Raw genomic sequence first — 23,890 nt, forward strand, 5'->3', positions numbered from 1 at the left:
TCGACTGTGGTTATTGAGAAATGTTCTAACCCAGATTCTGGCTGTTCTTTTAGTCCTCCTTTACCTCAGTCACCACAAAGTGAGCAATGCTTGCTGATACGGCTATTTGCTAACTAGGTCGGTCCATTTACACGATGTTTATCACTGAATAGTGCTCATGTGATGACTTTTAATATGAATATCAGCACCCATGTCTGCGTTTTTAGATCTGAAATCTTTTATTCATGGGTATGACCATCATTTCTGTCTGTAACTTTAGCAACACACCTGCTTGACTATCTGCAATATGACAACCCAAACTATAAAAATCAAGTTGTAATTAACTGGAATTGCTGTTTAATCTCATGTCTGTTCACTACAGTACAAAAGGCCATTCTCTCATTAACTTCACTGCTCTTTTTCTCGCTGTAGTCTCTATTTAAATCTTCTCTGGTTGAAGCTGTGTCTGGGTACAGTGACCATGAGTGCATCGGAGGAAGGGAGGAGTCTATGATGGTGGTGGCAGAGGACAGAAACGACAGAGCTGGGGAGAGGAAAATGAGAAGAAGACCCTGGCTTATGGGGCTGTTTAATCTCTGCAGGACCGTCAGATGGCTTTGACAGAGCACAGGCACCAATTAGGCTGCAAGATTAGGGGGCTTTGTACTTCTGAAAAGCTTCTGGATGGACCTTTTTTATTTTTCCTTCCTGCCTCGCCTTTATATCTTCACCGGGACTCCTCACCCTTCCTTAACCCTACCGCTCACTCCCTTCCTCCCCCCTTTCTGTCCTCCTGCAGCTCTGCGATCTGCTCCTTAAAATCTGCGATTATATCTGGCTAGACATTGAGAGGAGGGGATTAATAAGGCAGCTTGTCAGTGTGGGTTGACAGGGCTGCACTGTGAATTAGCAGACCAAAGAGGGGGCACGTTGAATGTTTACTGGGGTCTTCAGTGTCCGCTGATCTGGATATGGAGCCAACTTTCAAAGAGTTCAGGTCCCATCTGCACAATGTAAGGCTACAGCGCCAAGCCTGGGAACATTGTACTTAAATCTGAGTCTATTTTGTCCTCTTAAACTCCTTTCTTTATTGATGTATTGTTTTTGTGCATATTATTGCCTAAAATAGGCTCATGTAATGGGTATGGCATCTACCGCTTGCCTTCTATAGTTGTTTACATATCAGCTAGTCTGTCTAGCTTGTGCTCAAATCACTGCTGTGCACATACACACATATTTACACACACTTGCACAGACACACTGCTCCTCATGAGTACATGGAAACAATGACAGGAAGTACATTAGCGGGACTTCCATTGTATCTCCCCATACATTCACGCTTCCTGAGCCGGGTGTGGGTGATGGTGAGAGGGACACAGGGTGGAGTGAGGAGGTGTACACGGAGAGCTCCCCCAGTGCTTCGCCGCCCATTGTTGACATGGGGTGGGTGTATATGTCTGGGCCAGGAGATCCTTTAATCCTGCAGCCTTCTGCTGCATGTTGCATCAGCTATGGAGCTTCTTGAGCTCTCTGGCCTGGAAGTGTTGCGGTTGCTGACCTGCGGTCAGTTTTGTTGCTTCACCTCTGGGGATACCAGTAAGGATTAGGTCAGGGCAAGCTGGTCCTATGTCAGCACACGTGCTGTAAAACTGACTTTAACTCAATTAGTTGTCATGCCGCTGAGGGACAGATGGTGGGAAGGTGGGAGTCACCAAACCGCAGGAATGCCCACAACAGCTTCTGTGGTCATTTTAATTGTAACTGAAACAATAGTCAGGCAGGGAGCTGTTTATTCCAAGTGTGTGTGACTGTTTTGCCCTTTTTACTTTGACTGAGTCATTTAAATTGTTTTTGTATTTTAATGCAGACACTTTATGTCCTTGGCAGTTATTTTGTTCTGACTTTCTCTTTTCCCCCTCTTTTGCTTTCTGTGTTTAGGTTTGTCACCACCCAGACTGTCAAGACCTGAATAGCAAAAGCCCCCTCCACCTGTGTGAGTCATGTGACTCACGCTGCCATTCAGAGAATTCAGACAACATGCACTTTGACCGGCACCCCCGATTTGACTTGCAACCTCAAGGTAGACTTGCATGATTTCTTTATTTGGTATCCCTCCCTGAGCAGGATGACGCTGCAGGATGACGCTGCAGGCCATCGCTGCGTAAATGTCAAGGACTCAGAGTTGTTGTTATTGTCTAAATAAGGCAGATCGTGTAAATCATTTTCCTCTTGCACAGCTCAACGTGCGTTTGTCGCGAAATTCCACATTTGCACATTTTGTAATTTGAGTGAGCGTTGTTACTTTTATTGAAGTAAAAATTTGTCTTCCACTCTATGCAGACAGTTTTGGCTTCAATCGTGCCAGCAAAGTTCCAGTCAGTTATTTTGTAGAAACTGTGCAACCCCAGTACAAAGCACCTTGAGGCAACTGTTGTTCTGATTTGGCACTATATAAATAAAATTGAACTGAATGGACATTTGTAGGGATGCATCCTTAAATGTACGGCCGAGCAACGTGCCCATATAAAAGAGAATCTGTATTGTTTTTAACACATGCTGTGAATGGAAGAATGAATAAGTTACAACAGTGATTTATGTGATCTATAGTGTAGGGATTTGTTTCGTTTGGTTTTATGTCTTTGCAAAAAGAAACCACAATGTAGTGGAAATGCAGGAACTGCAGGTAACTGTCACTGAACTTCCTTGTTTGTCGAAGGATGCTATGTTTTTGTTCTATATCTGAAGTAAAAACTGTTACCATTTACATAGACTGAGAGCAGAATTTTACAATAATCATCCAGACAGTCCTGTACAAACCAGAAAAATGATCTTTTCATTCTTTTGCAGTAAATAACTTTTAAGAAAAGTTGAATTAACTACCACTTATCCGTTTATTAACAATGCAAATTAAAATTTGTTACAATAAAGGTTAACTTAGTTGTGAAACAACACAGAGAATGACTGCTGTGATTTGTTAACCTTTAGCCTCCATCCTGGCTCGGAACGTATCCACACGCTCCTGTCCCCCACGGACCAGCCCCCCCTCGGACCTGGAGGAAGAGGATGAAGGGAGCAGTGACCGTGGGTCAGTAACCCTCTGTTATGTCATACCAGTGTTCCAGTTTTCCTCCTGCTTGCCTCTTTTCCTCTCTTATTCCCTGCATGCTATAGGATAAATTGGAGCCATAAAGCATGTCGCCTGTCAGATCTCATTAAAATTTGTGATGCAGACAGATGAAGACGGCACTTTCTCATATGTTGGGCTTTTTTGAAGTGCTGCTTCATGTTAGGGGTGATGATGTGTTTGACTGTTTTGCAGGGAGCGTAAAACAGTGGGGATGAAACTGGTGAAAAAGAAACCACGGAGACGACACACTGATGTAAGATGTCATGCAAACACTTTAACCCATGCTGTGTTCTTGGAAGGAATCCAGGAAGATTATATGATATAGACAAAGAGTTGTTAAATACAGCAGCTGCCATTTTTCTCTGTACCAAGATATGGCGTGATAGCACCTTCTAGGCTGTTCTTTGTCTGAGCCAGGCAGTGTAGTATGAAGGAGCCCCCCTGTGGCTCTGCTGAGAGCCTGCATACAGCCGGACAGCCCGTCCCACCTGTGTAAACTCACAGTCCCTCTGTTCTTCCTGCAGGACCCCAGTAAGGAGTGCTTCAGCCTCAAGTTTGACCTCAATGTGGACATAAAAACAGAAATTGTACCTGCTATGAAAAAGAAGACACTGCGGTGAGCATTGTGTTAAAAACTGAATTAAAAAGTTTTTAAAAACAGTTTATATGATAGTTACATTTTATTTCTCTTCGTCACGTCTTACCAGAGAGGTTCTAGGTCCTGTGTTTGAAAGGAATGGCATTGAGTTGTCCCGGGTGGACTTGTTCCTCGATCAGTCTAACACGCCACTGTCCCTCAACTTCGAGGCCTACCGTTTTGGAGGACACTACCTCAAAGTGAAAGGTAAAACCAAACAAGTACTTAAGTTGATGTCAAATTATGAGTCACGATTCGTACAAATAGCGCTTGTGGCTGATTTATCGCTGTCGACTGTTGCAGAAGATGAAACAACTTCTCAGCAATGAAATCTTTTTAGATATGCAAGACTAAAATTTATGGCTGTGTTTTATTACAAAGAGAAACTGGCCTGAACACAGAGCGAGTTTAAGGGCAGATGAAGGTTCAGGAAGAGCAGTGAAGAATATGGTATTCAATTATCAGATTCATTTTGAAGATCCTCTACAAAAATCCACTAATCATCAGCACGACAGAGGCCAAAAGAGCAATACTGTAATTTTTCCACATCATATTTCCTGTGACCCCCTCACACGAATCCTGAGTATACGTTTCCCATAAAGACGCAGAAGCTTTATTTCACTGTGATATGACTGAAGCAACCAAAATACATCATGTACAATACTTTTAAAATCCTAATCAGTAAAAATTTTGTCCCAGGTTGATTTATTTTTTGTAATAACCCAATAATAAGCAGAACAAAGTCAAATGTTGCCAAATGTCTCCCCTTTAATTGCAGAAAATGCCTTCTTTTGATGCATTTTGCAGCCCTTCACCTGTAAATGACTATTGAATTTTGTCTCAAATTCATGAGCTGATCGCATGAGATTCGGTAAAACAAATAAAGATCATGCAAATCTCATCAACAAATCAAATTATTTCCTCTCTTCTTTAAAATAGCTGACATAACTGCAGGTCCGCAGCTTGTTTAGGATATTTTTTTGGTCAGTTATTCAGTTGCTGGACAAAAAAAAGACTGTAAGAAACCTCTTTAAATCAATTTCAATAGCACAATGAAATGACCCACAGGAAAAGTGGAGCTTTTGTTGTTTTTCCTAGAAACCGAGCAGTCTCGTCCTCGGCAGCAGCATTTTAGACGTTGCACTGTTCTTACCTCTGTGCCTCTTTAACAATGGTTAATCGAGACGAATGAGGCTGGCCAGTTTCCTCTCACACCCGTGTTTCTGACAAGCAGGAAAAAGGAGTGGACTGCGTCTTTTGTAATATACTAGTGATTAAAACTACACGTGGAAAATGTGTCACTGATCTGTTCAATCTTGTTCCAAAAGTCTCATGAAAATTCTCACTAATTTCACTGACTAAACAGCGATATGAGTGTTTAGACTTTCCCTAATTTTTTCCAGGGTGGAAACTGGGTGAAATGGCTCCTTCTCCACTGTTTCGCTTTTAGATGAAAGGCCCATTAGAGCCGCTCATAATGAGATCCAGTACCACGAGTAATTGCTCTTCTTTGAAATTGTCCCCTCCCACTCTCTCACCTCTTGACCACAGACTGGAGTTACATACAGTCTCAAAAATATACAGAGGTCAAAGGTAAACAGTTCACAGCTGTTCGGTCGCATGAAGTCTGAGAATCTATGTTGTTCTGCTCTAGTCTGTTCTGGTCCTGTAAACACTTGAAGTTAAATCATGGTCTCTCCTGAGTTTTAACATGAATTTAGTTAGAACTAGTTTTAGGTTTTCTCTTTAAGTGAGCACTTTCACCAGGGATATTTGTTTTTGTTGCATGATTTCTAAGATATTTACCTGAAAGGTGAGAAGTTTCCACTGCCCCAAAGTGACCCAAAAACACACCACTGCAGGTTTAATTTAAGCCCAACATTCGATTTGTATTAACCCGTCTACTGTGTTTTTAAGAGGCTGTAAAAATGTAAGAAAAACCATCACACCCCATTCTGTTGGGTGCTGGTCGGAGTTCAAAAAAAGTCCAAACTCAGAACAAAAGTCAGTTTGAAGAGAAAACTCTTTGGCATTTTTTCTGCTATAAAAGATAAATAATGACTTAAGACTTTTCCAGTATTTCTTCCACACAGCTTGACTTTTTTTTTTTGTGTGTGTGTGTGTAGCTCGGCCAGGCGATGAGCTGAAGGTGGAACAGGGCGTGAAGGACTTGCGGTCTCTCAGCCTGCCCAACATGAAGCCGCCTGGAGTCCAGAGCCCCTACATCCTCGCGCCAGGCAGTGAGAAGGTGGAGCATGGATCTCTCGGACGCCGCGAAAGCATAGATCTGTTGGTGAGTTACGTTTGGGACAAACGGGTAAATTTTTGAAAACGATTAGATTCGAACACCACCTCTGTGAACAACACTTTGCACATAGACACGCCCTTCATCCTTTTTTTGGTTTTGTTTTTGCGCCACAAGCTTTATCATTTTCCATATCACCTGTTTCTGTTGTCCATGGGCTCCTCCTCCTAGTATCTCATCATGATCTCATTATGACCTCATTGTCTTCCATTAGCGTTATCGGCACTGCAGAATCTTGGGCATCTATTTGAGCCTTCTGCCAGACTCAAATCTTCTGCCAGCTCTTCGTGCATCTATGAGCACACACACATGCATGTGCATGCCGCGTCGTACTGCCGACTGAACCTTTGAATCTCACATGATGATGAGTCACTCAGGAACTCTCTCTGCTATACTTCAGCTCTTCCTGCAGCACCAGGAAGCGCCTGTTTTGTTACTGATGAGTGATGCTAAAAGGCCAATAGAGGCTTGCAGGATCCCGATCCACTTGGCTGCCAAACACGCAGCTTGGAAATGGTGCAGACGGTCATCGGGTTCAAGTTGTGGCAAATAATGTGCTCGCTGTAGCTCTCGAAACAGTTTTCAGCATGCAAACTTTGATTTTTAGCACAAATAGACATTAGTCAGGCTTTAGCACTGGCACTGTATCTAATCCTCCCTTAATCTGTGAAATGTTTTTGATTATTGCTTGAAACACTGTTTAGTCTGTAAAAAATCATGAAAAATGTTCCTAACAGCTTCCCAGAACGCAATATAATGTAATCAGATAGCGACGCTGCTCACTAAACACCCACCCGTGCAATGTTGTGACATGTCCCAAACTTTCGATATACTTCACAATAACAGTAGCAGATTTTTCTCCCTGAACCTTTTGGATTTTTTGAAACAATGGGCTTTTCATTTCAGGCAAAGTCAGGCTATTATTTCTAATTGCAACCACAGATTTTTGCCACGTGAAACAACTGTCTGTTGCAAATTAGCTTAGCTCCATGTCTCTGTTTGGAAAGCTTGTCTTGTTCTGAATTTAGAGCTGACTGATCATCAATTAAGGGTCTTGTTCTTAAAAGACAAGTACCAACACGTTCTGTCTGGAGCTTCTGCAGAGAAGAGTAAAGGTCCCCAAATCCCATAAAGAGCTGAATTGTGTTAAACTGTGATTGCATGCAGACGCTGCTTAAAAATGTGGGAATGCCTTGAGTGGATGTGACGGTCACGAATGACACTTTTAAAAGAAAAAAGGTTGTTTGGGTGAGAGGTCAGTGGCCTATTTTGTCTGGCCAATAGTCTGAAAATTATAAGTATATTAAGATATACACACTGGCTACTTTATTAGGTACACTTTGCTAGTGTAGTAGTTTCACATGATTTGAGTTTTGCGACATGTTGTGTTACAATGTTGGAAGCAGCCATCAGCAGAATGGATGCACTGTGGTCATAAAGGGATGGACATGATCAGCAACAATGATCAGGTAGTATTTCAATTGGTACCAAACTGTGCCACTTTGGTGAGCCTGTGTGAATTTTTGCCTCACTATCCTGTTCTTAGCTGACGGGAGTGGCACCTGGTGCGGACTGAAGCTGATTCAGCTTCACTCGCACCTCGGGGAGTGGTTGAAGCAAGATGGCGCCTGTGTTTGGCTTTGCCGCTTGTGCCGTTAGTACAGCTCGCTGATATAGTTTTATACTGGCCGCTATTGTCACTTGCAATATTATTTTTACCGTCCTGTGTTTTGATTTTGTCTCTGCCACCAATACTTATGATTGGGGCACACTGTTGTATATCAAAGATTCAATGGAAAGCTACTTTGACAGCTGGGACAATTACAGGAAATTTTTCCCTCCACCCTTTGTGTGTTCCTCACCTGAGTGCATGTTACCGTACATATCGGTGGGATTTAACACGAAGAAAAGAAGAAGTAGGGGAACCAGGGCCGGTGTCCAGGTGCGACTGAGAAGGTACCGAAGATTAGCTTCTTGGATGTGGGAAGATTCCCGGTGCTTACGACCAAAGAGAAGATCTCATATCACTCAAGTTTTGGCCTCCCTTCACTGTTAAATTTTAGTTCTAACCTTTAGGGCCCTACATGGTCAAGCTCCTCAATATTTATCTGACCTGCTGAAACCACATTCATCTTCTCGGGCTTTAAGGTCATTAGATCAGAGACTGCTGGTGGTACCGCCCACTCGTTTTAAAACTCGTGGTGATCGGGCCTTTCAGACTGTGGCACCGCGGTTGTGGAATTCTCTTCCACTGTCTCTTCGCTGCACGGACTCCATTGATTCTTTTAAAAAACAGCTGAAGACCTTTTTATTTAGAAAAGCATTTGATTAATTTCCTCTTATGCTGTTTTTATAGTTTTATATTGTTTTATTTGCTGTTTTATTTACTGTTATATTGTTTTATATTTCCATTTCCTGTGTTCTAAAGCACTTTGTGATTTTTTTTTTTTTTTTTTTTTTTTTTTTTTTTTTTTAAATCTGTGAAAAGCGCTATATAAATAAATTTTACTTACTTACTTACCTTTCTTGTAACGAGCGGTTATTTGATTTACTCTCAATACTTGATCAGCTGAGTTTGGTCATCCTGCTGGCCTCTGGCATCAACAAGGAATTTTCAGAAAAGTTGCACTTGTTTTTGTGCGTTGAGTTGCTGCCATGTGATTGGCTGATCAGATATTTCTGTATATGTCTGTATGACTGAAACTGTAATCAGCATCAGCTGGTGCAGTATCTGGTTGCAATTAAATAAGATTTTCTAGATGATGCTATTTAGAAAAAAAAACTTATTATAAGCAGTCTCTCCATAACATTGCTTTGACTGATGTTCTGAACAACATAGTATGAGTGGTGACTTGTATTGTCGTGTTTGCTTGTTTGTTATAAGCAGATATTCAAGTTTTCCCATAATGTGGTCATCACTTTCCAGTCTAGTAGCATGTCTTTGTGTACTGGTTGAGAGTAACCCCATATCCTGAACCAGTGTAGTAAGATTTGTCACATACTACTTGTACTGTAGTTTACATTTGTAGTTTTCTCAAGTTCAGTCAGTTTTGCTTTGTCAGATGTCATTTAAGTTGCGTCAAACATTGGTTGCTAATCATCCCAGAGGCAAGTCGGCACGTCGAGTTTGATTGTGTGTGTTCGTATACGCGCTGTGAGCAGATGTCATTGTTGCCTTGGGCAGCAGAACGGGTAGAGGCTTGGTTAAAGCGTTTTATGGGTAATCTGTGAAGGTAAGTCATGAAGACGAGTCATCAAGCTGTGAAATAAACACTGGAGGTTGCTCAGGAACCCAGTTTTAGTCATACAGTCTGACCTGTTGCACAGTGGAATATTTTGCGTTCTTTACAGGACTCTTACTACTGAGCTTCAGTACCCACAGTGCTGGCTCATGCTCGTCGGCCTTATTTACGCTGAATTTGAAAGAGTAATGAGAGTGACAACCCCAGTGCAGTCCTCATGGTGGCAGTAAAGTGCATAGCTCTACCAGAAGACACAGTAGTTTATCTCAAAATGTTAAGACACTCCTCTTGAGTAGTGGAAAAAGTGTTTAGAAACTTTAGAAAAAGTTTGTTTTTTTTAATCGGCATGACTATATGGGAATTTCTTTATTTATATTTTATAATAGGTACCAAAAGGAAAACCTTTCACATGAGGGACAAAAATGAAAACTGACCCTGAATGACTCTGACCTTCAGCCCCTTGGGCAGAACTTACAAATTAAAAACAGACCTGAGTCTGTAATGGAAATCCCTGAATGGCGTCAGAAGCACATCTGAAAAGCATTGTCAGTGAACACAAATTCTTGGTGTACCTAGAGTTCACAGTTCAGACTTCACTATGCAGAGAAAAAAAGTGTATAAACAAGATCATCTTATCTGGGTCCAAGCTGGTGTAAAATAGACCGAGGTTTTTAGAAATCACGGGCGCCATGACCTGTGGGCTAAAGAGCAAAGGTGGTGAAGGTGGATGGCCATCTAGTTGTGTTGATATGGGGGTTTATCACTGTATCACCTGCACACGTGTAACGGTAACACTGATGCTGAAAATTGTAATATATACAGTTCTGAGAAAAATGTTGTTCAGACATTTTTAGACCTGGCAAAACCACAATGATGCCATTCGATGCATTATCAAAGGAACAATATGGCGAAGCTGACGCCAGCCTGCTGAGAAACTGAAATCTTATATTTAGCAGGAATGCTGAGAAATCAGTTTCAGATTTGCATGAACTGGTTTCCTCATTTCCCAAATGCTAAAACACAATGATGCAACAGAGTGGTCAGCATTTCCTCATCTTTCCTAACAGTTCTGACACGGCATCACGGGTTCTATTTTCTGGAAATGGGAAGCCAGTTTAATGATTTAGAAGAAAGGGAAGAAACCCTGTGATTCACTTTGGTTAGTGGCCCGTATTTTATGTCAGCTGTAGCTTGGAACTTTGTTTGAGCACTGAGGAGCCTCTTTGTGTCTCTGTGATAGCAGTTTTGGCACTAACTGTTCAACGCACGCATATCTGAGTGTGGAACGACATCAGCTTGTGGCCAAACCCTGTCCCTTCTCGACAGAATTAACCCTTTTGTCTAAATGAGGCGTTTCATGTTTATTATCACATGGTTCCTATATTATGGTTCCTGGCACTTTTGTGATAGGCTAGAAATAGCTTTCGTGATTGAGAATGATTGTTTTATGATGCTGATTATGAAAGATGCAATCCAGCCCTGCTGATAGTTTCCATATAGCCCTGTATGCAACCTCTGCGATGCACTTAATTGCACCATTTGCCAGTTATTTCTCCCTTTGTACCTTTTGCACCACATCCCCTTTGATTAAGGGTGCCTTCTGACCTGCAGAAGACCTGAGGTCCAGCTAATTCATTTGTGTTTATAAGGGTTGTTTGTTTGTTTATTTGTTGATCAACTGTAGTTACATAATTTTAAGTTCAAATCTCTGGAAGCTGAGACCCTTCCCCATTTATTTGGTAAGGTGACCTTATTAATCCCAAGGGTTAGTGCCCAGATTGATATCAAAATTGAGCAAAAAGAAAACTTAAAAGATGTTTAAATGTTTCTCTCACTGTTAAACAGAAGCTTCGAGATGCAAAGTCAGAGTCACAAGCTTGTTTTCCCTTTTCCCTACAACAGAACCTGAGATCTTTCACTTTTACAGCTCTCATAAAGATAAGGCAGCCATGTTCCAGGACCTTGTCACTGTCAGAAAAACATGATTGATGATGATAACTCTGATTAGTGTTCTCACCGTTGTAATATAAAGTCCATTTGTTGCCATAGAACTGTAAATACAACACAGAAGCGGCTGACCTCTGGTAGTTTGCCTTGCTCCTCTGACTGGGTGTGATTCAGGCTGAATAAAAGAATTCAAAAATCTTTCAACTTTAAACACTATTCTTTTATCAAGAGGTCGCAAATCCAGTGTCGGGGTTCGGTTTACAGTTTGCAGTTGGATTGTGTTAGCTTTCAAAGGGAGCTGGTGTTGGGTAATGGATCCTCCATATGTGTTTTAGGGCTCTGGCCTCCCATAATGCACTCTGCCCTCACGTTAGGAAAAACATTTGGTAATCCTTTTGTGACACAGAAGAAAAAGCTGGAGAAAAAGCTGGCACTGAGCTTCTGGTGAAATTTACGTACCAGTCCCACATCCGAGCACTTTTCATTTAAGATTTGACACGTTTAGCTTCTCTTTGTAAATATTTTTGGTGAAACTTGATGTTTTGAAACCTGTTGTGCTCATGACCAGCTATGTGTTTTTGTTACCAGCTTCTATTAGAGTAGTTTTACACGATTCACAGATCAAAATAATCCTGATTTATTGTGTAGTGCGCTTTGGTGCAGCTCAGTTTATTCACTGTCTTAAGTCGATTTATCTCCTCTCCCTTTAAGGCAATGCGTCCTTTAACTCTCTCCTGAGTGGCTGAGCTCCATAAACATAATATTTGAACAGCTGATGTGTCGGGCTTCTGTGCTTGCAGCCACAGCTGCAATTATCATAGTCTGCAAGGCTGACACTATTGGAAAAAAAACTGTGTAAAGCAACGTTTTTAGAGCTTTATAATTCTTTGTATAATTCTTTAACACATCACAGCCTGATGACTAATTATTAAGAAAAGAAAATGATTGATGCAGCGATCCAAAATATAAACCAGCATCCTAGTTTGGATTTCAAAGATATCCTTTGTGCATCCATTATGGCATACAAAAATTGCATTTCTACCATAGTTTTGCAGAAAAAAAATGTAATTAACACATTGAAATACTTTATTTTATTAATATTAATACTAATACTTGTATGTGCTGGACACACGTTGTCTCATACTACATTTCTGTTCTCAGTTTTTAATCATCAGAGGCTTTGAGTTTCGAGAAAGCAGCTCTCTTATTCACAAGGGCTCGCCCCAGAGAGTTGTTTAACTTGTCAGATTCTTGGTTTGTAGGGATTTGCGTCTCCTCCTGGGATCAAACCAGGGGCTTGTTAGGCGAATGTGTAAACCACTACACTGCCTCTAGATATTGTGACAGTTTTATATTGAGTGTGTGGAGACTATTACCTTGATCTGATCTGTTAATTTCAAACAGGATATTTTTTATTTAATAGGGCTGGTGACCCTCACGTTTCATATCCACTCTTGAAGATTGCTTGTAGCCTCTCGAGTGTAACGATTTGTTGCTTTATTATCTGATAGAAGGAAATAAAGAAAGGAAATCTTGTGTCGTAGGTTTGGCTCACTTACAGTTAGTAGTTACAGTAATTCCAAAAGGAACAGAAACTCCCAGCTTTGTCTTAATCAGAATCAGAATCAGAAACTTTATTGTCATTGTCATGAGAACAACGAAATTAAGAATGGTCCCCGATCATTGCATCATCCCTAGCAATATCAAAATATAAATAAAACAATAAAATTCAATAAATAAAATAGAATACTTAAAATACTAATAAGATATAACAGTAAAACATTCACATACATTCCCACACACATGCTTCAGACCGTGCATAGATTAACACAAGAGTGGCGTGATGGACATTTTTTTGTAGTATTCAGATGTGTTATTGCAGTTGGATAACAGCTGTGTTTGAGTCTATTAGTCCTTGCTCTGATTGCCCTGTACTGTCTGCCTGAGGGCAACAGTTCGAACAGGGAGTGGCCAGGATGTGAGGTGTCTTTTATGATGTTTTGGGCCTTTTTAAAACAGTGGGCGTTGTGTAGAACTTCCAGTGTGGGGAGAGGGCAGCCAGTGATCTTTTGGGCGGTGTTAATGATCCCTTGGAGTGCTTTCCTCTGAGCCCCTGTGCAGCTAGTGTACCAGATGCATATGCAGTAAGTTAGAACACTCTCAATGGTGGCTCTGTAGAAGGACACCAGCAGTCTCTGTGTGATGTTATTCCTCCTGAGAATTCTCAGGAAGTACAGTCTCTGTTGGGCCTTTTTCAGCAGCTCGGAGGTGTTCACACTCCAGGAAAGGTTCTCCTCTATATTGACTCCCAGGAAGCGGAAGCTTGCCACCCTTTCTACACAGTCCCCATTTATGAATAGTGGTTGGATCTCTGCCTTTTTCCTTCTGAAGTCTATTATGAGTTCTTTGGTTTTTGAAGTGTTGAGGAGGAGGTTATTGGCCTTACACCATGACGTCAGCTGCTCCACCTCGTCTCTGTACGTAGACTCGTCTCCCTTGGAAATGAGCCCCACCACTGTGGTGTCATCTGCAAATTTCACAAAGATGTTGCTGTGGTGGCGAGGAGTGCAGTCGTGTGTGTAGAGAGAGTAGAGCAGTGGACTGAGCACACAGCCCTGGGGTGAGCCAGTGCTGAGACTCAGGGCTGAGGATGTGTGATGGCCAACTCTGACTCTCTGTCTACGGCCCGAGAGGAAGCTATTGATCCACATGCAGGTGCTGTATGGAAGCCCCAGGTCTTGTAGCTTGGCCACCAGTTTGTGTGGAAGGATGGTGTTAAAAGCTGAGCAGTAATCCACGAAGAGCATCCGCACATAGCTACCATGCTCTTCCAGGTGAGTTAATGCAGCATGGAGTGCTGTGGCTACAGCGTCTTCCGTGGATCGGTTTGCTCTGTAGGCAAACTGGTGTGGATCCAGGCTGCGGGGCAGGGCTGCTGTGATGTGTCTGCGGACCAGCTTCTCAAAGCATCTCATTACCACTGGGGTGAGTGCCACCGGTCTGTAGTCATTCAGGCCGGTGATGTGGGGCTTCTTAGGCAAGGGGACTATGGTGGAGGACTTCAGGCAGAGTGGGACAGTCGCCTGTGCGAGGGATTTGTTGAAAATCCTGGTGAAGATCCCAGCCAGCTGTCCTGCACAATCCCTCAATATTCGACCTGGCACACCATCAGGACCCGCCGCCTTCCTCGGGTTAACAGCCTGCAGCATGCGCCTCACCTCGTGCTCTTCCAGGGTGAGGGTGGTGCTGCTATGGGTGGCGTGTTGCTGCTGTGGCTCCAATACCTCCGGTACCCTGGTCTCAAAGCGGGCAAAGAAGATATTCAGCTCCTCTGCCAGCTCCAGGTCACCGTCCGCAGCTCCGAGATTGATCTTATAGTTGGTTAGGTGCTGGATGCCTTGCCACACCTGCCGGCTGGTATTACTCTTCAAATGGTCCTCGATCCTCCTCCTATAGTCCCCCTTTGCCTCTCTGATGCCTCTCTTCAGGTTGGATCGGGCTGTGGTGTAGTAATCCCTGTTGCCAGACCTGAACGCAATGTTCCTCTCCTTCAGCAGCTGCCTGACCTCCCGGGTCATCCAGGGCTTTTGGTTGGGATAAGCCTGGATCCGTTTGACTGCTGTAACAGTGTCTATGCAGTGTTTTATATAGCAGAGGACACCGTCTGTGAACATTTCCAAGTCCTGATGTTCAAAGATATCCCAGTTAGTCCTGTCAAAACAGTCCTGCAGCTGCTGAGAGGCACCCTCTGGCCATATGGTAATATTCTTTGTGATGGTAAGAGCAGTTTTCTTGAGGGGGGCATATGCAGGGATTAGAAACAGTGACAAGTGGTCAGACTGACCCAGATGTGGCAAAGGTCTGGCCCTGTAGCCCATTTTGATGTTGGAATAAACTTTGTCCAGAATCTTGTCACCCCTAGTGGCACACTTGACGTGCTGGTGGAATTTGGGGATTGTAAGAGTAACAGTCTGGTATTCGCCATGCCGCCACAGTTGATAATGTTGTTTCATAACAGACGGGTTGCTGGGAAAATACTCTGGAATTGCTGTAGCTAGGCCAAAAAAAGCCTTCAGGACTTGAGAAACTTGATAATGTAGACAGACTAATTGTCAGCTGATGACACAGAGTTGGGAGTAATGTTATGTCTCCTTTTATTTTTACGCATTTTAGTCACCTTTAGAGTGTTTTTTGTTACTGTATTCGTGTTGCAGGAATCGACTCATACAGTGCCCTCAGTGTGCTTTCGTTTGTTTTGAAATGCAAGAGAAACTGACAGGAGCAATTGTCTTTATTTCCTTTTAAATCAGGTCATACAGTGTGTTTCAGTCCCCGTGTTACACAGCTGTGGATGTTAATGTGGTGCTCTTGTGTTTCAGACTATCACATCAAGGACTCGTCTTTCACTGTCTGACCTGTATGATAGTTTGCAAACTGGGCAGCTTTGATCTAACAAAGAAATCATTCTGAATGACAATGCTTCAGTCAGCAGCGGTCACGCAGGGTCATTACTGCTGGATTGATCTTAAGAACTGAACAGAAACATGAGCGCTTTGTTTGAAAAAATAGGGTGAGAAGTGCCTCTGATTGACCTGATAAGTATGAATGTTAGACTTTGATCTCTTGCGTGCACACGGTGCCATTTCATTCGTGACATCAGCTCTAGCTAATAGATCACTAATCACTATATATCCTTTATATCTTATTAAAAAACAGACATCTTACTGTAGATTTGAGTTGTAATTCCTCTCTGGATAATGAATTATTTGATTAATTCTAGTAAAATTATTTTTCCTGGCAGATCAGCCAAATATATTAAAATTTAAGTTCCTTTAATCTGAGGATTTTTCAATGGCTTTGCCTTTTGACCTATTAGTGCGCAATAAGGACGCTGATATTTTGTTAAGTGAATAATCAAGGAAGCGATTGATAGATTCACTGATAAAAAAAATAATCGTTAGTCATTCTCCAGTGGAAATTGGCTATTTTAGCTATCAGTACGTTTCAGACTAATCGTTAGCATTTGTGGCTTCTTAAGATTATTTGTAAAAAGTCCCAGTAATGGTGTATCTGGACCTATTAGATCTATTAGCTGCTGAAACTAGCTCATTTTTCTGTGTGAATACTTTAGATGATTCATGTCTTTTGTAGAATTACAGTAATTATGTTAGCTGTTAAGAGTCCATTATGAATTCCCCATATAGTGTGGGAGGTGCCAAAACCTGAGAAGGGTGAGGAGGCGTGTTCGTGTGCTGGAAAGACAAAGGACTTCCCCTAATGCCTGGAGGAGGAGATTTCTGCAGAGCAGACACACACACACACACACCTTTATGATTGTGATTGTGTGACCTTTGGTCTTCAGTACACAGTACCTGAAGGCTTAGGCAGACAGAGTGAGACTTATGCAAGAGAAGAAAGTGTGATGCTTCTCTCCGCTTGCACTGTTGTCAGGACTGTGCTTTCCTGGAAGTGCCTCTGCTTTTCTGATTACTCTGGACCCTTTTTTCCCCCAAATCGGGGGTCTTATTTATTTAATTTAATTTTTTTTCCTGTGGAAAATGGTTCGTTTTGTCCGTCTTACATCCTGGCGCAGCTGGGACCTACTGAATGTGCACACGGAGATTCCTGAACCACCGACACCAACATTAACTGAGAGTCAGGTGAGAGGCCTGTTGATTGGTCAAAGTGCAGTGGAAGATATGAGTATTTTTACTGCTTTTCTTTGTCTAAAAAAATTATGTTTTTGTTTTTTAGCTGCAGTGAACAAATAATCGAGTCATTTTTTTAATCAAATGATTGCTTTTTTTAAAAATGGCAAATATTTGGCACATGTGTGTTGACTAACGTGGAGTTTCTCTCAGCTTTAATTTCCTGGTTAAGCACACGTTATGTGTGTTTTACTGCTTAAGCTGGTGTGTATTCAAGCTTTGAGGAAGGTCAGTGTGCACACTTTTTCCCATCGTTAACAACTTCCCTTGATCAGGAAAGTTGATTATCAGTTGCATAAAGGTAGTTGCAGGGGCACAGTGAGTAATGGGGGGGGGGGCACTACTTTTCTCTTTGTCACCACTTACTTCAATACAATCCCTTCCCATTTTATGATTGTTCTTCTTTACAGGCCAAGGTTGATGCTACAAACTACAGTGATAAGATAAGGCTGTGTGGGCAAGCTCGGTGCTTGATATCATTAACCTGACTGGCCCCAACTAGACCTGCTGAACAAGTCTGTTCCCAAATTGTGTTGCTTTATAACAGAGACCGCTCAGGTCAGGTTTACACAGTAGGCCCGAGGAAAAGCTTGTAAACATAATTAGTTGGGCAGAAATGAGTTGAGCGGCTTAATGTTTGCCACCAGATCCTCATTATGCCACCAAAACATAGGATCATAGAATATGTCTGTGTTGTCTGGTACCAGGATGGTGCTATTGGATCCTTTGAGTCCTATTAGTAGCAGGTTATGGCTGGGGTCTGTAGAGTTTGGGAACCAAACCAGCACCAGGTTTTGCAGTATGGCAGGGTGTGTAGCTGTGCTTGTTGGGGAGTGTCATCAAACCATTGTGTGTGCCAGGATTCAAAGTAATCCAGAAAAAACATTGTGTTGCAGGCGTTGTAACAAGAAGACCTATGTTAGTTGGTTTTATTATTGTGACTCATCTATATTTGGTCTGACTGAAGAACTAATGGGCAGTGTAATTACTAAGATAAATATAATTTCTTTGACTGTAATGTTTAGAGTTGTTACCAACTGTTGTATAGTTCTTGTAGTCAAGATCTATTGTTATGCTAATTATAATAATCTGATTAGATTTATTCAGTATGCCAAAGTGCCAATTACAACTTTTGTTTGATCTTCAGCCCAAAACCCAAATATCCTGAGATACTGACAAAAAAATAGCTAATGTAAACTCACACAACCCCAACAATCTCTGGACTTAATTCTCTCGTAATCTACTTTATCTAGAAAGTTCTGAGCCTTTTCATTTTGAGAAGCTGTGCGCCCGCTCGAGCTTATCTGCTTGGCATAAGCAGCATTTTGAATGTGCTAAAACAAGCAAGTAAACAAAGGGGATTTCCCTTTTTGTCATTATTGGGGAATTTCTTTCCTTGTTTTGACTCCGTTGCCTGGCATTGTTTAAGGATCTCTAAAGCAAAACAGCGATTAAAGATGGCAAAGAATAATGGCTTTGCGTCCAAATAAGAGTAAAAAAAGAAGTATCCAAACTGCAATTTGCTTGCACTACAAGCAGGGCTAATCGGGGGGTGAATCCTTTGGGGGAGGGAAGAAAACCAAAGTGTGCCTGATTCACAAGCAGGGAGTTGATAGTTTATTTGTACTTCAGAGCAGCCTGTTGAGACTAAAGACCATTTGGCATCACCACAAGTACCAGGATGCTTGTTCAAACCAGGGAGCTCCCTGAAAGCTGCCGCAAAAGCTCCACCTCCTAATATTCAGATCAGCCTCCTCTGGTGCCTCCTCTTTCCTGCCCAACACAATGAGGCAGGATCCTCCTGGTTGCTATGACTTCTGGCCAGTGCGTGTGTGAAATGCAAGCAGGCTGGGCGCCTCAGTGAGTAGGTTCACCGCTGACTGTCGGAACAGCAGGGCAGGACACAGATACGTCCCGGCTCAAAGAGAAGCTGCGATCGGACTCTGCAGGACGCGGCGGGTAACCCGGATCCTGTCAGCTGGAATAGGCGTTTGCAGACTTATTGAAGTTCAAGTTCTGATGATGAAATAACGTGGGAGTGTTGTAGCTGTCATTCGACTTCTTTGACTGACTTTGCATCGGCTGAACTGAACAACGAGGACGACGTGGATGTGTGTTTCACAGTGGAAGTGGAAAGAGAGGAGGCGAGAGGTTGACAGAGAGCAGCAGCTGGCTCCAGAATGGGCTGCGATCCATGAATCCAATTGAAGGATTAGGATGGTTTTTGTTACTTTTGACATGCCGCTGGCTTCAATGGTGAGCACTGTTAATATGGTGGGAAACTGCTGATGGCATTTATCCCTTGGTGGTTATAATTACAACTTCCTGGCCTTGAGGCTGAAAGTGGTTTCCTCAAAAACAGGTTTTTAAACTGTTCACGGTGTTCATTTCTGATCCAAAGTTTCCTTCATGTATGCCATCTGATATGTAGAAATACTTTAGCTGCTTTTCTTTGCCATTATTACAGCCTCCTTTAAATGTATAAAACCCTGTTCTTTGATTGCCTCGTACAGCAAAGTCAGACAAATGAATCAGGTTTCAGTTTGACCAGTCGTGCGCTCTCAGTAGCACAGGGTTCAGATTTTCCCTGTTTGACCATGGGGACTCGGCACTTCCTACCACCTGTGTCCTTGACCAGTTGGACCAACAAAAAGTCCCTAAATGGCTCCATGCTCGTTTCCCTTTCAACTAAAGCGCCTCCAAATTTGTCCCTTTCCCCTCTTTCACTTTAGTTTTTGTTTTAAAGCCAAGATGTCACTCTGCAGTTAGGTCACTGCTCTCTTTGGTAATAACTCCTGAAAGATGAAAGGACTAAAAATTTAGATTTACTTACTCATTATGCAACCCTGTATAGGACACTTATGCACCTTCATTGTAGTTAAGTGGTACCATTAAGGCCCTCCTGAAATGAGTCTTCACAATGCAACATTTCAGCCAGAGTTTTTCATTTTTTAGCTTCAGTTTACATTCCATTGTGTAACATATACATGCTAGAAACGTTTATGGTGACAGGCAGTTATCATTACTTTATCTTGAAAACCGTTTACATTTTACAAGTAATCAAGGCTTTTTATCTAGTCTTCTTGTTCCTGCAGTTTCCCCTAAAGTAAAAGTCAAGTGCAGTCTTAGTTTGCTTTAATCTGTGGTACATTTTAAAATTTGATAGTCCTCAAATTATATGTCAGTTATTTGTAATAGTAAACTTTAGGCTGTGATGAATTAAAACTGGCTGTTTACTATTTTGTGAAATTTCACGAGTCAGACAGTTTTGGACCAGAAGAATTGGAAAGTGCATCTGTGATATCCATCAGTGCAGCAGCTTGGTGTTTTTACCACATTGTGTTTGTGTAGGCTTGTTTGTGTTTCTGGGGGGGTGATGAGTAAAAGAATTTCACTGGAATGGACGGCGAGTTTCAGAAATGGTGTCAGTGTCCAGGAATGTGAGTTCCTTTTGCTGTGTTTGAAGTGTGGCGGGGTGTCGATGTCCTGCCTCTTGCTGACTCCTGACCAGCAGATTCTTCAGCATTGACACTCCGACGACAAAAACAACTGCTTCCTCAGATACTGAGGTGGCCCCTGTTTGTTTGCTTTGCTGCTGCTCATAAAGTGTACAGAGATTGCATGAGCGAGGGCGCACGCCAGGGCCTGCTGACAGGGTAACAATGGACAGGGAACAATGGCCAGACTCGGCCGTCTGTTCTTTTGGAACAACCTCCCGCCTGCTCCTTGTGATGCAGTGAACATACACAGCGAGGAAGTGGCAGTCCTTCCCTCTCCTGTTTGTGTCCAGGCATTTGGATAGTTTTAACGGTCCTGTTGATGTCATCCCTGGCTCAGAATTCCCCTTTCAGATTTCCTGTTTGTCCTATCATTTCGTCATTGTCTCTTTCAATGCGTCTGGCTGGAAACAGTTATAATTCCCCTCATTCACTCATTGGATCTTTTTTTTCCCTCCTATTACGGTCTATCATGTAACTGATTTTTGTCTGTTCTCTCTGTCTCGCAGGGTCAGGCCCGACGGAGGAAGAACATAACAGAGTTTCTGGGTGAGGCGAATATCCCAACCCCAGATGCTCTGGGACAGATCGGTGGCTCTCTACCTGCTGTAGGGGCTGGGCCCGACAGCTGGAAGAACCGTGCTGCCAGCCGCTTCAGTGGCTTCTTCAGTTCCAACGCTGGAGCGGGGTCTTTTGGCAAGGTAATGCCGACAGGGTTGCGATCACATGATCACAGAAGCGAGTGCAATCTCGTTCCAAGTGAAAGTGCTGCACTTTCTTTTGGCTATAAAGGGCTGTAGGAGGCAGGCTTGTTGCCCAGACGATGTCTGAGATTAAGAAAACATTAAAAAAACAAACAGAACAGTAGCAAGCAGCAGTGGGAGGGGGTCAGAAGGCCATATCCCCCTTGAGCCCTGGTGAAGTCATTTCCTTTCAAAGTTCTCCTGACTTGTTGGCTCACATACTTTCCACCCAGCAGCTCTGGAAATGAGTAGGTAGAGGAAAAGCCTTCTGTTAGCACTCAGTTTTATCCACTCTTATCTTGATTTTTAAAACACTATCCTTTCTGGAAATTTCCTACTTTTAACTTTTTATCACATGGCTGATAAACAAGTTTATCATAAGGAATGGAAAATAGGGAAGGCGTAAACCTGGCTCTGTTTAAAAGGAACGCCGTCTGCCTTTCAGCTCTCGTTAAAGATCGCAAGGTTAACCTAAGCAAAGGCTTTCTCTTTCTGGATCAGAGGTTTTTGAAAATGATAATCAACTTTGATTCTAATGAAGGACAGGCACGCGCCCACACACAAACATGCCTTCCATTGTATTTCATCCCCTGAGGTCACATCCTTAACAGTGGCAGATGTCAAATGGAGACAGTTTCTGTCAGTCACCTGTCATTGCTGGGCCCATCCCTTTTCAATTTATTTGGTCCCCTTAAATCCCCTCAGGGCCAGAGATCCTGCACCTGGGTCTGGACCTTTGGCATCCTCCATATTGTAGGGTTAAACAACATTGAGCTGCTTTCACACCAAACTTTAGCGAGAAGTCCTAACTTTGGATCTTTTTTCCCCCCATACATTTCTGACTTTTTGTTGACTGTTTTCAAGAAGCACAATCCTCCCGCTCCGTTTCTTTCCACTGTTTTGTAGCACTCACCCCACTCCCCGTCTCCTATTGTTAAGATGGTCTCAATGCACGGAGCTCATTTTCATAACTACATAAGGCCTGCCAGCTTGAACAAAGACCTGAATAGCGGCCTAGGCGCCAGCAAGGACGGGATTGTGTATGCTTATAATACACAGACCCCTCTCTACTTACAGTTTGAATGTAACAATAAACAGTCACACAAATGGACAGTTACTTTTGCGTCTCTTCATGTTTCTGTTCAAAATAGTCACATCTGTTTTTGAAATTGTTTTTTATCTGATCGCAGGAGGTGGATCGACTGGAGCAGCTCCAGAGCAAACTCCAGACCTACTCATTGTTTGGATTGCCAAAGGTGCCACGACAGCTCTCCTTCCACCAGGACTCCTGGGAGGAGGAGGAGGAGGAGATCGACCTATCCCTAGAGGACAGCTGGCAAACGCTACTGGACAACTCAGAGGTACAGTGCAGATAAGCAAACCACACAAACACACCCACTTTTGTCTTGTTGTGTATGCGCAGACATAATGGAAAAAAATCAGTTTCCTACTAGAATCAATGCAGATATTTGTAACTTCCAGTGGTGTAATGCTGAACCACGAATGGTTTGGCATTAAAATTTCCTCATTCATGACATTACTTGCATGCATGCTGGTTTCTGGTGTGTGCACAATTCTTACTTCCTTATATCTATCTTTCTCATTCTTACACTCAACCTGATGCCTCTTTTCCTGAAATACTGGTTATAATGCACTTCGCTGTTATGTTACCACAAGGAACTGAATTTCTGTGCCGCACATCTCATGCCGTCGCCGAGTTGTTGCACATGGTAACGAGTTAACGAGTCCACGATCAATCAGCAGGGCTAGCGGTTATTGCTCAACACATACTGTCTTTCATACTGTAAATGTACTTCTGATGGTTAGTTACACCGAACACATTACTGTCTTGATTGCTGAAACACAATAATGTTGGTGATGTGAGTTACGGTAAAAAAATATGAGAACATCACAAGGAAACAACTGTTGTTTTTGTTGCGTTGGGTGACAGATTTCCTGTGGAACTTTTAAGACAATAAGCAACCGTCGCGACTGACGTATGGATACAATTTACATTATAGCATGAAATCATAAGGAAGTATGCAGAAATAATAAAGATGTGTTTAATTAAAGAGTAAAGCGGAAAAATGGTTTGTTAGGCTCACACCATGTTGTACCACTTATCCTTATTCTAAGCAATCAGTAACTTGATTTGTTTTGAAAGTGAACATTTAGTTAATTGTTCATTTATTAATAACTAAAAGTTCTTGGAACTGTCCTTTAAGTCCTTTCATTTCTTACTTTTTTGTATATGTAAACAGTTTCTGAGGAAATATTGTTGGGGAGTTTTAGTATTTAGCTTAAATGTCTGATGTAATCGTTGTACTCCAAACTCTGACATGGGAATGAGGTGCGATTAAAATGTCTAATCTAAAGGAAGTTTACGCTAATATTGTAACAGTTGAGAGGAACGTATAAATATTGTGTATGTTTATGAATAAAATCTGTGTGTGCGCAGACACTGACAAGACGCCAGTTCCACCAGCAGGAAGCAATATGGGAGCTGCTGCACACAGAGGCTACCTACATAAAGAAACTCCGAGTCATCACTGATGTAAGTGCAAAGAATGCTTTTGTTGTCTGTTCACGCATATATAAATTGCATACTGTGTAAGATGAAGAGGGTTGTGTAGTGTAAAAGATAAGACATACAATGAAGCTCTTTTTCATTAGACATTGACAAAGTGTGGGGCCTATATCGCTGT

General features: G+C 42.3%; 1 protein-coding gene across 3 annotated transcripts in view; it reads left to right on the forward strand.

Moving 5' to 3' along the window:
• The window catches only part of plekhg5b (pleckstrin homology domain containing, family G (with RhoGef domain) member 5b), a 79,422-nt gene that overhangs the window by 49,961 nt on the left and 5,571 nt on the right, over positions 1-23,890 (forward strand). For all 3 annotated transcript variants that reach the window (XM_085392653.1, XM_085392655.1, XM_085392654.1), the window contains 9 exons: positions 1,918-2,059; positions 2,965-3,064; positions 3,299-3,359; positions 3,631-3,722; positions 3,814-3,950; positions 5,870-6,036; positions 20,952-21,143; positions 22,376-22,546; positions 23,644-23,739. In XM_085392653.1, the coding sequence (XP_085248779.1) occupies positions 1,918-2,059; positions 2,965-3,064; positions 3,299-3,359; positions 3,631-3,722; positions 3,814-3,950; positions 5,870-6,036; positions 20,952-21,143; positions 22,376-22,546; positions 23,644-23,739 (1,158 nt within the window). The remainder of the gene's footprint in view (positions 1-1,917; positions 2,060-2,964; positions 3,065-3,298; positions 3,360-3,630; positions 3,723-3,813; positions 3,951-5,869; positions 6,037-20,951; positions 21,144-22,375; positions 22,547-23,643; positions 23,740-23,890) is intronic.

Source organism: Rhamphochromis longiceps, linkage group LG20 (assembly GCF_057381845.1).
Source record: "Rhamphochromis longiceps isolate RC_006_pf linkage group LG20, R_longiceps_female_GT1.1, whole genome shotgun sequence".
Classification (NCBI taxonomy): domain Eukaryota; kingdom Metazoa; phylum Chordata; class Actinopteri; order Cichliformes; family Cichlidae; genus Rhamphochromis; species Rhamphochromis longiceps.